At 50.1% G+C, this 16,158-nt stretch overlaps 1 protein-coding gene across 13 annotated transcripts in view; it reads right to left on the reverse strand.

The window, feature by feature from the left end:
- Positions 1 to 16,158, reverse strand: part of Slc39a11 (solute carrier family 39, member 11) — a 421,148-nt gene that overhangs the window by 225,449 nt on the left and 179,541 nt on the right. For 8 of the 13 annotated variants that reach the window (XM_039085657.2, XM_006247670.5, XM_017597148.3 and 5 more), the window contains one exon: positions 3,785 to 3,929. In XM_039085657.2, coding sequence (XP_038941585.1) covers positions 3,785 to 3,929 — 145 coding nt within the window. The remainder of the gene's footprint in view (positions 1 to 3,784; positions 3,930 to 16,158) is intronic. The other 5 variants (XM_063268767.1, XM_063268766.1, XM_063268765.1 and 2 more) reach the window with 1 other exon arrangement.

A 16,158-nucleotide genomic window follows, 5' to 3' on the forward strand; every position in this document is an offset into this window, starting at 1 on the left:
CTCTCTCTCTCTCTCTCTCTCTCTCTCTCTCTCTCTCTCTCTCATCCTCTCTCTCCCTCTCTTATTCTCTCTCTCTCTTTCTCTCTTTCTCATGCTCTCTCTCATCCTCCTCTCTGCCAAACCCTTGATAACAGCAGAACACTAGAATTCATCTAAATCAATGAACTCGATCTAATCTAAACTAAAATCGAACTCTAGAATTCATCACGCAAGGTCAGTTAACAAGAATGTGTTGATCTAAGAGTGCCCACACAGTAACAAAATCTGACCAAGTTCAAAGTCACCAGGTACAGAACAATGTCCCAGGGGTGACCGCAGCCTCAAAGGACACATGAGAACCAGAATCGGGCTTGTGTCCCTGGTAGGGGTATTAAACTACAAGAGATTTGGGTTGTAAGTAAAAAACACTCTTTCCTTTTAACCCTTGCCATGACACTTGGATTGGAAGAAAGAAAAATGGTGGGCGGGTAGGTAGATGGGCAGTTGGACGGTGGAAAGAATGAAAGAAACACTGGAGTGAGGGGTGGAGGGATGAGGGAGGAAGGGAGGGAGGGAGGGAGAGACAGAGAGACAGAGAAACTGAATGATATGGTTGTAAAGGAAGTCTTGGCCTCACTATATCCCCGAAATATTCCCAGCTTTGAGAATAGCTGATGCTATAAGCGTTGGGCAGACAGCCATCGATGGCGAAGTGTCTAACAAATGCTTTCCCCAGCTTGGCTGTTGCTACCACCAGGGCAGCTGAACTTCTCTCCCAAGGCATGGCTTCTCTGGCTATTCCCCCTGCTGAACCAATTAAAGGGCATGATAGCAGTGCCATGATTATTTTTTTTAAGGCTGGTGTTTGTCACTAAATGCCCATTAAGCTGCCTCCTTGCTGCAGTTAGAGCAGGCAAGTGAAAGGACAAACTCAGATGGCACAAACAGTGTCCCCCCCCCCCCAGGCTTGGTCTGCAGGAGGCCGGTCAGCAAATGAGCATTATCAGGTTTGAGAGTCCCCAGATGCCGGACACCCACAGGTGCACCCAGGTGAGAAGAGGTGCTGAGAGCAAACGATCTATCTTCAAGGGCCACATCCGAGTCTGGATCGGAACAGTTAGCAACAGCCACAGGGGTTGCTTGGCAACCTAGTAACAGGCTGTGCCTGGTGTTCAGCTGCAGGGGAGAGGATCACAGCTCCCTCTACACAACCACACCATTGAGCACTGGGTCGCCTGAGAAGAGTCAGAAATTTCCCAGAGCTCTCTGAGAAAGGCCCACTGAGCGGCTAGAGAGATAACCCAGCCTCTAAAGTGTTGGCCTTGCAACCGTGAGGTTATGAGTTCAAGCCCCAGGACCTACAGAAAAAAGCTGGACATAGTGGTATGTGCTTACAATCCCAATTTGGGGAGACAGAGAGAGGCCAGATTCTAGGGTTCTCTGGCCAGCCTGCGCAGTCAACTTGGCAAGTTTTAGATTAGAAAGAGGATCAACCTCTGGTCTCAAAATGAAAACAAAGAAGTTTCCTGAGGAACGACGGCAACGGTTGTCCTCTGGCTTCCACAACTCACACGTATAGCAGTAAATATTAAAAAATGGACACACCAACCCACGCTATTGCCAGCTCAGGCAGGCCACACGGCATCTGCGGGGTATTTTCATCTCAACCAGCAAAGCGTCTCAACCACTACGCTCCCAATCTCCATCCCACGCTGTTGCCCGTTACTCTCTGGCCCCAGCAGCAGCTGCCCTCTTGGGACTCTGCTGTGGACTCTGTTCACGTTCGCAGCATCCACCCCGTGGTTATAGTCACAACTCCCAGTAACCTGCTAAAATCAAAACTCAATAAGCTTGTAATTTATCAATCAGATTTATATCAGTAAATTTTCACTCCACAAAACGTTCACACAATAAACTCAGAGCCAATTAATATTGATATAAACTGCCCACCTAGCTAAGACAAATTGCCCTGTAAAATTCCATCCCTTATGAAATATTCATAATTACCTGTGGCCATTTAAGGCCACACGGATTGGGGTCATCCTTCTCTGCCTCTATCTTGGTTCTCACACCCCCCCCCTTTCCTTTTCTCTCCCCTCTCGAAAACTCTGTGCCCGCCTTATTTTTCACTGCCCAATCACAGGCCTTGTCTTATTTTGTGTCTGCCTTCACCTGCATACAGACAATAATCCACACATACATCCATATTCCGGTGTGTGTGTGTGTGTGTGTGCGTGCGTGTGTGCGTGTGTGTGTGCGCGTGTGTGTGTGTGTGTGTGTGTGTTTGCCAGTTGTTACCTTGTTTGATTGACAGCCACCACTACAAACCACCCCTAAACCCCAAACTCCTTTGGCTGAAAAGACAAGGAAGAAAGCCAGCTTTCTTTCCCACCCTACACCCACTCTGAGTTAGGGCTGCAACATCCTCACAAGGCCACACAGGAGTAGAGCAAAGAAAATTGCAACTGAGAATCCACAGAGAGACCTGTGTACCTGTATTGTCGGGACTTGGCCTGAAAAAGTGACAAGTTTGATGGAAGATAGCCCTTGACTACAATCCTGTGAGAGAATAGAAGCAAAGCTTCAGTCAGCGTAGGCTGAGTATGAATGAGATGTGTTACAGGCGGCAGAGGGCAGCTGTGATGTCTGACCCTCTCTAGCTTGAGATCCTATTAGATGAATTTTATTTCCTGCTTATATTTCAGCTGGGAAGTTATGGAAGGCAGAGAGATCAACCCGAGAGGAGGCAGCCAAGGTTTTTTTTTTTTTTTCTGGTTAATGTGTTCAGAGACGAATCTGAACAGAGACCACTGAGCTCAGGCTGCACAGGGCAGAATCCAAGCACAGACTGGACCCCTCTGAAATTTAAGAAGTGTGAGTTGATTCCTTTGGAGAGACCCTTCCCTCTAAGTCAGCAGGAAAGATGCCCCTGTTGTCTTTGAAGTTTTCCGGCCCCACACAGACAACGCAAGAGACGATGCACCCAGTACTTCCCCCAGATGAATCACAAGAAGGAAGAGGGCGCTTGGGGCTCATCAGGGATGGGGAGATGGAGGGACCGAAGGTCATCCTTTCTAATCTAAACCAGCCCCATCCAATTCAGAGGGACCCCTGTCCATTCACCAAGTTGAAAAGGCACAAAGCTGTCGGAAATGCTTGTGGATGGGCGCGAGTTCACATGAACAAACGAGAGAAAAGAACGTGGGCAGATGTGGGGCGGCGGGCTGTGAAAGGTACCGATTCCTGGTCAAGATATGTCGAATCCCAGCGGACTCTAAGGGACGGCAGGAGCATTCCCAGTCTCCCAGGAGATCAGGGCCCTCTCACATAGCTACAGCGCCCCCCCACACCCCCACAGTCTCCTCTAGAGAGGCTGGAGACAGATCAGTCACTTAGGGCAACACCCCAAGCCCCTCCTCCACAGGTGAGGACGTGACCATAGATCACATAGGCTCAAGACACATCAGTCACGGAAAAGCAGGACCACGCCCCCAAATATGTAGATGAGGTCTTCCCAAGCTGTCAGGCCAAATCAATAGGAGCAATGGAAGCCACAGCAGCGGAAATGGAGGCGGAGCAGCACCAGCAGCGGAGGTGGCAAAAGCAGTCCCCCGTCCCTGTCAGGGTTCTCTCCCCTTTGCCTGAACCCGCGCACCTAGCTAGACCAGAGAGCTCCCTGGAAAGCCTCCGGCACGAAGGCCCACGGGCAGAGGCCACCATGAGCAGTGGGGCGAGGAGCGGCCTAGAAGCAGTGTGCCTGGCATCCCCTAAGACCGGCCCAGCTCAGCAGCAGCAGAAAGCTTGCCTGAAAGAAGCACAGTGCTACCTATCCGGATGGAAAGTTCCCTCTCGGGGAAGAGCAGTGAGGCGGGGTCCTTGAGATCAGACTTCTTCACCAATGCAGGGTCCAAGTTCAGCGCCAGGGCCGTCTGGGGGTCTTCTCCAGCACCCTGAAACAAGAAGTAGGAGTGTCATTACAGCCTTTCCATGTCCTTGGTACTCCTCGCCCTCGGGGCCCACAGATGTCTGGGCAAAGGACCCAGGTCCTGCTAAGGGTACCAGAGCTGAGTATCTGACATGACCCAGCTCTCTCAGGTTGGACTGTCAGGAAAATGACAAGCTTTGGGGACACATGGCTTCACAGGTTGTCAGTGATCTCCCAACTGGCAACTCCTCCTCACGCGGTCCGTCGCTGCTGGATATCTGGAAGAGTTATCTCAAGATTCTAACCTATGAAAGTAAGCCTATGGGGCCACTCATCCATCCATCCCACATGTGGCTGCCTTTGCTGGTCACTGTGACACAACGCTCGACAGCCTGAGAGGGAGAAGGCTAATTTTGCTAACGACTTCAGATGATTCAGTCTGTGAGGGTGGAGAGGGCATGGCAGAGCTTTTCAGTTCACCTCCCAGCAACCAGGAAGCAAAGAAAGGAAACAAGGCCATGCGTATCCACCTTTCTTCTTCCTCCTCTTATTCCACCCAGTCACTGAGCTGAGAAGATGGTCCTGCCCACATACAGACTAGATCTTCCCACCACAGTTCATCTTCTCTCAAAAATGCTCTCGAGATGCCCCGCAGGTAGGCCTCACCTATGTACCTGGTTACTGTGAATCCGGTCAACAGAGAAGGCCAACCACCGAAAGGTCACCACTTGTCAACACGACACTCAGGTACCTCACGTTAAGCCACAGTGCCTCACTCCGGGCATGCAAAAGGACTGTGTACACCCCACAAAACGAGACGTGTTTCGTCCTCTCAAAGTCCTTAAGGGCATGGTCTCACTATCACCCAAAGTCTGAGTTTAAAGACTCTTCAGATACCTAAGGCTTCCCCACACCTCGTAGCTACAGAGTCTTAGGAAATCAAAATGTAAGGCACATGCTCCTGTTATACAAAAGCCCAAAGTAAGAATTTCAAATCCAAAATGGAGGAGTGGGAGGACAGTTGGGGCAGACTGAACCCCAGCAGGGAAAACATTAGACCCTGCAACTCCACATCTCATCCAGGGTGCACAGTGTCATGTGAGTTTCAGTAGGCCTGGGCTCCCCCTGGCCTCCATGGCCAAGCCATCTGCACACCTCCCCCACCATGCAGTCTTTCTCTTGGGCTAGTCCCGCTCACTGCTTTGCCCTCTCTCCGCAGATGACATACAGCCCATGTTCCCGACATCCTACAGTCTGACTGCAGCTCAGGCTTCACTCTCACGGATTCACACACATCAGCATCCTGGGAGATCCGCACAGGAAGTCCGTTATCTACGGGCTGGTCTTGCATTTTGTTTGCCCGCTCAACCAACGCCACATGGATAATTTCCAGGTCTGCTCCCATGTTAAATAACCAGACCAGCTTTGACCACAGCTAAATGTGGCCTGTGCCTGTTGTCCCTGGCTAAGCTATGGGTGCCTGGGTGACAGAATCTGAGAAAACAATTCCCTAGACAGCCCTGTGCAAGCAGGAAACCCTGGTGCTCACATTTACCAGAAAACTCCTTCAGAGGGGGTTGCTGATTTATAGGTTGGAGAGGGTCTGGCCAAGATCCAGTTGTCTCACTGCATCTCTTTAACATAGCTAATCCCTTTGCAAAGGATGCCCCTCTTGTCCACAACTCACTCCTGTCACACCTTTCTGCCCTTGATCCTCACTGTAAACCTGGCTAAAAGCAGCAAACAATAACTATTCACCCCCCAACACACACACACACACACACACACTCACACACAAACACACACACTCACACACTCACACACACTCACACAAACACACACAAACACACACACTCACACACTCACACACACACTCACACAAACACACACACACCAGAATGTTTCGTTGTTTCGTTGTTGGAGAACATGTTTTGTCAAGTTAATCATTATTTTCTCCTTATTCATTCTCTCTATATATATATGTGTGTGTGTGTGTGTGTGTGTGTGTGTGTGTGTGTGTGTGTGTGTGTGTGCACGCATGCGTGCATCCACAGAGGCCAGAAGGATCAGATGCCCAGGAAGCTGGAGATACAGGTATTTGTGAGTGGGTGCTGAGAATCAAACTCGGGTCCTCTTCAAGAGTAGTGTGTGCGCTCTTCGCCACTGAGCCATCTTTCCAGCCCCATCCATTGATTTGAATTTAGCCTCCTACTAAGTTTTAGGACATAGGCGAAATGTAGACAAATGTCTTTGCTGGGATATAATATGAAGGACCCAGCTCTCGGTAGAGCGCTTCTCCCCAGCAGGAACTCGATGAGCCCCTTCTTTACTGTCTGAGTTCCTTGTGGGATTCTGGTCTCCTGAGCTTCCAGGAGAATCACCCATTAAGCTCCACCTACAGCTTCTAGGCCACCCACATCCCACATCTCTAAATGCTTCCAAATTGTTCCCACACGCCAGTTCCGAAGGCTTGAGAGATGTATAATGAGGGTTAGTCACACCAGTCTCCCAGTCCTGGTATCAGTTTTTTCTGCATTTGTAACTCCTGTGTCCCCATAACCAAGACACTTGGCAGGAGACCAGAGGAGGAGGAAGAATTCATTTGTCTCCAGTTTCTGAGGCTTTCAGTTCACCACAGTGGGGAGGACATGGCAATGGACAGAAGTTCACAGGATGGCCGTCCCAGGGGCCACGAAAGGCAAACAAACTAGGACATCTCTTGGGGAATTTTCCTTAATGAAAGAATTTCAGAAAAAAAGTGTGCCAGGCTGTAACACACACACACACACACACACACACACACACACACACACACACACCTACCTTTTTGTTTTCTTATGGCCATGATCATCAAGGACAAAAAAAAAGAAAACCTAAAGATTCAGGTACTTTATTTTATTTAATCATTTCTTCCCAGTTAAATATTAAGCATAAACACTTCCAGGTATCTCACATCTCGTTTATTTGTTTGTTTGTTTGTTTGTTTGTCTTGTCATGCAGCTCTAGTGTCTATTCTTTGTTCATCAAACCTTCTATGGAGCACTGAGTACCAAGGCCACATCTATCTTGTTTGAAAAGTGGGGAAAGCCCCCATTCCTGCTTGGCCAGCCCCACACAAGTCCTCAGCGTCTAGGCTGAATCCTGGAATCCCCCTCTGTCACACTGAGTGGCATCTGGCTCTTGGCATCATGGTCAAGGCTGGCACCACAGATGGGCAGAATCCTGGGTGGAGGAGAGACGGAACGAGCCAGTCCACACCTCTGCAGAAGGCCCCACTCAAGCCCTCTCGGGTGACAGCTGGTGTCTGCGCCATGAGCCATGGGCCATAGAGTCTCGCCTCTTTGTTTGTTTATATGCTTTAATTATTCCTAATTCTCCACCTCCCGCTGATAGCTGACAGATCACTGCCGCAGGAAGAGAGGACGGGTCTCGCCATGAAAGGGTGACGGCTGACTTCTTTTGAAGAACTGGGGGGATGATGGAGGTGGTGGGGGAAACGCCACTGCCTTCGTGTGCACCAAGCTGAGGATGCTCACCCAACTGAACCTCCTCGGCAAGGCACAACATGGAGGGTTGATTTAAGACAATGGAAACGAACAGGGTGATTTTAGTCTCCTGTCCCCCGGCCTCAGAACACGGAGAAATAAGCATCTTTGGCTGCTCCAGTGGGCGTGGGTGGTTCTTCTGGTGTTCCTCAATGCCCTGTCATGTACGGGACAGCCTCAGAGCAAATGTCAATAATGACAGCATCCCTAATTCGGAGAAGTCTTGCTTTTGAAAGATTCGGGCTGCCTGGGACCTTACAGCTCTCCGTGTGATTACAAATTAACGCTGGGGAACTCTGAGCTCTTGTTACTACCAAGAAAAGAATTCTGTCACTTTCTCTAGGATGAATGCTGCCTGCCTGCCCTCACGACTCAATACGTTTTTAATTAAGCATCAGCTGTCTGCTAGCAATGCAGCTCCTTGAGATATAAAAGAGCCAATCCCCACACCCGCACGAACTCGCCCTTCTCCTTTGAGAGACCAATCAATGACCGATGGAACAACTGCAGACCCCAGTGGTGACGATGCTTGGAAGAAAGGGATTGGCAGGGTGGCTCAGTGGGTAAGGTGTTTACTGTGGAAACTGAGTTTGGATCCCAGACATCCATATAAGAGCAAGGTTTGCTGGTGCCTGAGACCCAACTCTGGGGGGGGGCAGTTGGGAGGGGGACAAAAGGATGCCTGGAGCCCATCGGTCAACCAGCTTAGAGAACTGGGGAGTCTCAGCTTCCGTGAAGAGTCCTTGTTTGAGAAGATGGGGCAGAGAATGATGGAGACATCAGGCATCAGCCTCTGGTCTCCGCACACATGTGCACACATAGATACACATGTGTACTACCTTGTATGCCAGCCTTGACCATGATGCCTAAAGCAAGTGAGTGCATCAACACGTGGAGACCACCGCGTCACAGCCACACCTCCTCCTGGCTTTGTGCTGGGTCTGTTCAGTGATTTGCGGAAGCTTCTCCATGATCAAACAGGGAGGCTTGCTGGGGAGACTGGCCTCTTCGTGAAGATGGCATCAAGGAAAAGGAAAACAAAATGTGGCAACCCCTTAGCCCTCAGACCCCTCAACCACTCCATCACTCCAGATGCCGGTGGCTATACTGCTTCATGTCCACGTTTTAGGGGATAAGGGGAAGCGTACTACCCCAACTGCACTCACTCAGAAGCTGCCCTTTTCGGGCCAGAAAGATAGCTTAGAAGGTGCAAGCCTGGAGACCTGAGTGTGACCCCTAGACTCTACAGTAGAAGGAGAGAACAGACTCCTGAAAGTTCCTCTATGCATTTCCCTTTGCGTGTGCATCCCTGTGTTATCTATCCATCCATCCATCCATCCATCACCTATCTATCACCTATCATCTATCTATCTATCATCTATCTATCCATCCATTAGCTATCATCTATCTATCCATCATCTATCTATCTATTCATCATCTATCATCTGCCTATCTATCATCTATCTATCCATCATTTATCTATTCATCTATGTATCATCTATCCATCCATCCATCTACCTATTATCTATCTATTATCTATCTGTGTGTCTATGTCTACACACACACACATACATATGTATATATAGAGTAAACTGAGCCCCACCCCAGACATTACTTATCTTATCTTACATGTGTGCCTGCATGCATCTATGTTTGTGTGCCACGTGAGTGCTGGCTCCCACAGGGGTCAGAAGAGGGCGTGCGCTCTCCTGGAACTGGAGTTATGGGTAAGTGTGAGCCACCGTGTGCTGCTGGGAGCTAACTCAGGTCCTCTGCAAGAGCAACAATGTCCTCAAGCAGAGAGCCATCTCTCTAGCTCCAGGAGGAGAATGGAACAGGACCAGGATATCTCAGCTGTGTCCACGCCTACCTGCCCACCACGGCCACACGCTTGCTCATTTACCCTTCAGAAGGCTGAGGCCTTACACGTACTGTAGTATTCTGACCATAGTTCAGATACACTTGCCTGTCACTATAAGAACAGGGCAGAGGGGTCAGGTGTGATGTAGATACAACTTGGCCACACGAAGCATGAAATGCTGGCTTGGGTTAGGTGACAGCAGTCAGACACACAGAACGGCGAGTACCACAGGCTCTCTCTGGCTTAAGGTAGCTCCTGACGTGGGAGGACAGCACTGCTGCTCTGGGGAAGCCCTGTCTTGCTGCACGTCTGGTGTCCACGTGAAATGGTGACAGAGTTCTGTACGCAGATGCTTTCTGTAGACACGGCCTCAACCTGTTTCCCTCTGGAGGGCATCGGGAATGAAGGGCAAAAGGCCTCCTTGTCTTTCTTGTGCTGTGGTAACTACCATGACGTGGTAGTCTTCTCTTCCAGGACTAACTAGCTCTAACCTCCAGTGACTTTCCACTCGCGCTCCCTCCTTGAAACCTGGTGGCCCCACAAGATGGGAAAAGGAGCACACGCCTCTGACTGAGGACACTCGTGTGACTGGTACCAGCTGTTCTGGACTCTCTGCCTCAGCCGTGCGTGTGCCTAGCCGAGTGAGTCACCGCCCTCCCTGTCCCCGCCACAAGGGCTTTGGACAGCTCGGGTGAGCTGTGTCACCTAACAGTTTCCAAATGGCAGAGTGAGAAATGCACAAGCTCCCTCCCAAACTGTGAGAAGAAATGCTCCACTTCCTTCTCACCCGCCTGCAGCCTCTTGCCCTGCCCTTCCTCCTCCGTTCTTACCCAGGACCCTGAAGCCAGCTCTACACTGAAAGCCAAGAGTGGGCTGCTGGGGGTGGAGACAACGCCCCTCTAAGGCTCTGGAATGGAGGCTCTCCATGGTTGTGCAGTGGAATTACAACAATTACTGTTGTTATTATTACCTTTGCCATGCTAGGTTTGGGGCCAGTGTCTGGCCCACAATACACAAGACGGTTCCCACCCACTCCTGCAAAGAGGCAGGAGCTAAGAAGAATAGCATTTTCCAGAAGGAATACAGAGGAAGTAGAATGAAGGGGGAGGAGAGATGAGATGAAAGGAAGGTGGGGTAGAGAGGCAGACGGTGGGGGCATGGGGGGGGGGGTGATTCTGCCTGTGCCTTGCCTGGACCCAAGAGGCCTCGGGATGCAGAGCGTACAAAGGCCGGTTCTCTGTTCGTTGTGGTTTGCTGTTCCCAGGTGAGGGAGAAACTGCCCAGAACCACCCACATACTCACACCCAAAATAAGTCAAGATGTCTGGAGAGCCGGCTCCATGGATAACGAGCTTGCTGTGTAAGCCTGACCTGGGTCTGGGGCTCAGCACCCACGTGAAAGTACAGGTGAGGCAGTGCGCTCATCTGAAATCCCCTGCACTCCTGCAGGGAGAGGGGAGCCAGAGGCCAGGGCTCTCCCTGCACTCCTAGTACAGTTAGCCAGCAGGCCCAGGCAGTGAATGAGATGGGTAATGGAGGGTCAGACTGCCACAGACGGTGTGTGCACACATGAACACCCACACATATCAGAGAGCACACCAGAGAGCACTATGGGAGGGCCAGATCACCCTCAGGCAGTAGCATCCCAGAGCTCCTTTCTCACTTGCTGCTGGCATTCCCAGCATTCTTTGCTGCTGGCATTCCCAGCATTCTTTGCTGCTGGCAGTCTCAGCATTCTTCACCTTCCACTCTCAGGAGTTGTTTTATCCACGGCTGAGGATAAGACAGCAAACTAAATGCAAAACACAGCTACATGAATGGCAGCAGATGCGAGACCCCCAAGGCCCCGCCGTCCTCCAAACTCACAGTAGACCCAACATCAGGCACACCTGCCTCAGGTCCCAACGGTCTCTGCTCCATGTCACCCGTATTCTTTTCTTCGCTGTTGGGGCATCTCAAAGCTACAACAACCGGATCTAGGGAGAAGCATGCTGGCCAGGCTCTGACATTAGCTGTCCCTGAGATTTGCCCTTTTCAAGTCCACATACGCCAGCCGTCATGCTCATGGGGTTCAGAGTGGGGACTCCCTAACTTTTCCTGGTGTTAGACTCTGTGAGCTTCCCAGACCCCTAGGGCAAAGATTGTTTAGTGGGCGGTCTGTGAAAAGCTCAGAACTCTCTGAGAGGAATCAAGAGAAAGGTCAGAGAATTAACTGGTCCTCCTACCCCCACCCCACTCCATGACATTATGCCAGGGGAGACAGGAGCAGAGCCCTGAAGAGAAACTGTCCTCAAGGGCCCAGGCAAGGATGAAGAAGGGCCCACAGGGCCACCTGCCTGGAGCCCCGCCTGAGCTCAGCTTCCTCCATGCCCCGCCTCTACCCCCCCATCCCCACCCCCACCCCCCGCCATCCCCACTTAACCCAGCCTCACAAGGTGACAGGGAATAATTCATGCTGTTTTTATGACTGAGAAATTGCCATAAAAATGACACTGATAACATAATCTTAAATTATTCCACATAATGGAAAAAAATTAAATGTCGCCTTTGATCACCAGCTAGAATATGAATGACGCTTACATAATAAATGACTTTCTCTCAAAGGGAGCCCAGCATGGCCTTCTGCCCAAGGCCAGATTGACTCAGAGAGAGGAATGGCCATCCTCAAAGCAAATGGGGACACAGAGTGGAAGGCGCAGGCTTGGGGTACGGTCCTACCTCAGGTCCTAAGGTTGCTATCACTAATATGTCCCTTACCTCAGCTCACCTGGACACTCGGGGACTGTGGGTCAGAGAAATGAACAAGGCAAGCCAGTGCTCCTAGTGACATGTAAGGTGCAGCCCTTTCACCTTGGCCAGGGCTCAAGGTTACACCTCTAACTCAGCCTTGGTCCCTCGTTCTTATGACTTCAGGGACTACTGCATCCAATGAGCAGTGAGCAAGGAAGGCTCAAAGCTCCGAGGTCTTCAGTCCTTCTGGGCAGCCTCCTGTGGATCCAGTGTGTCCCCTCTGTCCTCCCCTGACATCTACGTGCTTCGACCATATGGTGACCAAAATGAAAACTTTCCCTGTTCTCTGGTCCTCTCAGAACAAGAGGCTCTTCAAACAGGCACAGTGGATCCCAGAGTGCAGCTTTCAGGAGCCACACACAGTGTTCAACGGGGGAGTTAACTCCACAACGAAATCTCCAAACCAACAGAGAAGGAAGGTGTGGGTACGCGGGGAAGGCGTGGGACCAGTCGAACAGGCAAAAGGGAAGTGTGCTGCTGAAATGCACTTCTGGCTCTTTGGGTGCTCACAGAGAGCAGGACTCCTCCTAATCCCCATCTCCACCCTGGGGAGTCCTGAGGAGTCATCCTAAAGCCTGAGCCTCATGAGGATGTGCAGCCAGGAACTCCCTACTCGAATGTCCCGCTCAGGTGATCACTTCCCACCAGGAAACCTATGATCCCCAAGGCCATCTCTCCCTGTTTCTTCCCAGACCTGGGCTTCACGCTCCACATGGAAGCCATCCATTACTGACTTCTGGTTATACTTAAGTCGTGTAAATGCACGCTTCCTATCTTTTGTGGGACAAAGCCTTCTCCTGGTGTCAGTCAACTATTATTCATAATCAAGCCTATTTAACCGCATCAAACACATTTCAAAACATGACACTGTTCCACAAAGGTACAGCTCTGAGGGGATCTGGAGCCAGTGCCAAGAGGCATTCTGGGTAGATGACTCTTTCCTTAGATTCGTTTCAAAGAGCTGGGTGTCCTGCTGGTGTGGGTGACAGAGAGGCATGGTGTGGAAGCTTTCCAAATCAGTATGCTCTTTCTTTTAGTACAAAACGTGGCGTTCCTTAAGACAACAAAGGCGTAGAGGAATGCAAGGACCTATGTACATACAGTAAAGTAATTTGCTTTTTCTTCTACCCTATGTCACAGATGATGTGATGGCTCCCATCTAACATCGGCCCTCATCCTCAATACCATTAATTGCACCTCTGTAAGCCAGTCTCAGCCCTTAGGCAAGCTTTTCCTGGCCTATTTTATGTGCTTCAGGTACCTGTTGCTAAGGCAACAACCCCCACCCCCAAGTATTAGCTTTAAACCACCATCAATCACTGCTGCTCTGCAGTCCGTCGGGCTCTGATGCTGGTGTCCTGGGCCTCATCTGTGTTTCTACCATCCGGTGGCTCACCCAGAGGTAGATATGGTCCAGAATGGCACATAGGTCTGCAGGCTGATGCCCAGGACCGTCTAACTACCGTCTGTGGGACTGCTTATCCTCCACGTAGGGGGGCTGAGTTAGCTTGTGGTGAACATGAAACCGGTCTCCAGTATCAAGTCATTGCCAAGTGTCTGCTTGAATAAAATTTGCTATTGTCCCATGCACCAAACCAAGCCAGTAGCATCCTGACTATATGACTAGATCCGCAGTGCTCCTTATCGGGAGCACTCGCAGTGCGGTGGACTCAGAGGAGCCATCGGGGAGAAGTCGTCTGTGGCACCTTCGCCATCCATGACATATGCACAGGCATTGGGAATGTGCCGTACGCCCCGAGAACCTGGCCCCCAAGCCCCCGAAAGTTTCAGATTTTCTCTTTTACTTTATATTTCAGTACAATGCTATTCTGGGAAATGCCACCCCACTGCTGGATTTGGGGGGCCTCGTTTACGTGTGCACCTCTGGGTGAATGGGTCACAGTTCTGTGACTGTGGAGGGAAGACAGGGCCAGCACAAAGGTCATTTCCACAGACAGATGCTATCCGAGCCCAGAGTGAGTCATTTGCTCTACACAGCCCCAGAGAGAGGGCAGGAGTCTCCACGAGGTTCTAGAACTTCACTAGGTAAGCACCTTCATGGCACAGAGCTGTTGGAACCCCAGGGTGCCGATTGTGGAAGCCAGTGCCACTAATGCCTCGCCACCTTGCTGCCAGTGGTTGATATTATCGGGGAGGGGGGATGGAGGTGGGACACAGGGTGTTTGATTTCATTTAATTGATTTGCACTCTCAGTTTTGTTTCATTGTATGACAGTTGAAGAGTCAAGACATGAGCCCAATTCATACTTATAGCTTTATACTTGTGTATAGTTAAGCACACACACACACACACACACACACACACACACACACACACACACACACACTTATACTGACCATTGGTTTGTATTAATTCTATTTGATGCACAGATTATTAGTCAAACGGGGAGGACACTGACCTACAGCTTAGAACAATGGGCCTCCCCTTTCCTTCTTTCCCCCATATGCTGCCACTCAAAATACAGGGTTTCCTACCCTTGACTAACATACAGAGGGTATGAACCCACCATGGTCCAGTCATGGGCTTGCTTACTAGGCTGTAGAATAACCTGTTTACACTATCACTCTCTGGACTTTGGAGACTATACCCACGTCTGTGTGTGTACACAAAAACTCCCGATGACACATTCTCTCCTTACACAAGAGTTCTCAGGGATCCATGTTTCATAGGCTGCTGCTGCGAGAGAAGAGATTCCACAGATAAATACATGTAAGAACATCTATCCAAGAGCGGGCAATAACTCTTGTGAAACCTCACAGCAAAGAACTCGGGTTCTGCTTAATCATTTATCATTCAGTCATGTATAAACCTATCATTAGCCAGCACTTAAAGCCATAGGCAACAGTGTTCTGAGCAACTTCATTCCAGGCTCAGTGCTCACAGATACTCAGCAAAACCCCTCTCCCTGCACCAGACCTGTTCCTATTTCTTTGAGTAGGGGGAAAGGTGGCTAGAACCCTCAGTCTCAAATCTTTGCAAGCATAGGTCTGTGTTTACCTTGTGTGAAGATAGGACCTGGTAGAATCTGTCAGACACACTTGTGTGTGTAACCCTTCTAGCTATACTAACTGGAGATGAGGAAAACCAAGAAGGTAATTACTCTACCCCCCAAAAAAAAATCAGCCCCCAACTTAAAGTGATAAATATAGAAATAGATAAACTAGGCTTTCTATCACCAAGGTTGGAGAACAGCCTTTTGTCACAGCACTGCAGAGAAGGGTAAAGCCCAGCGTGCTGCCAATCGCTACAGGTCTGACATTCACTGATGACACTCCTTGACACCAGAAACAGAGGGGGAACTGTGCATACCTGCCTGAAAGCCAGCCCAGCTGGTCACAGGCCACAGCAGATGACTGTTCAGAAGACCAGAACCCTCTTCTCAACTGGGCGGCCATGCCCAGAGGTGCTAGGGCAGAGGAGAGGGATGTGGCTAGATAGAAACAGGTTGGGCATGGCTCCACAGATAGAGTTAGTATGAGAAGGCTAGGCTGGCTCCATGACAGGCTTCAAGTTGGCAGTTCAAGAGACTAGGCTTAAATCTCTGTTTCCGAAAACTGGGCAAGTCCAGGCAAGTTCAGGCCTCAGAAGCTGCCCGCCACCTGGCCTGAGGTAAGGACAATGGGTCAGCAGAAGTTTCCAGACTTCCCCAGCAACAGTTTCCAGACTTTCCCAGCAACAGTAGCAACAGTTCACTCTCTCTCTCTCTCTCTCTCTCTCTCTCTCACACACACACACACACACACACACACACACACACACATACACGCACACATACATACACACACACACATACATGCACACATACATACACACACACACACACACACAGGAGAGAACCATTTTTCATAAGCTGTACTGTAGTAGGCTCAGAGTGGACACACACACACGCACGCACACGCACACACACACACACACACACACACTCAGAGAGAGCATAAATTATATAAAATAATAACAATTTAATTGAAGCTAGTAGAGGTCCAGAGACCTAAGAGAACACCTTCCTAAGAGAAGATCTGGAAAGCGATCCAGGAGGGC

This window comes from Rattus norvegicus, chromosome 10 (assembly GCF_036323735.1).
Source record: "Rattus norvegicus strain BN/NHsdMcwi chromosome 10, GRCr8, whole genome shotgun sequence".
NCBI lineage: Eukaryota > Metazoa > Chordata > Mammalia > Rodentia > Muridae > Rattus > Rattus norvegicus.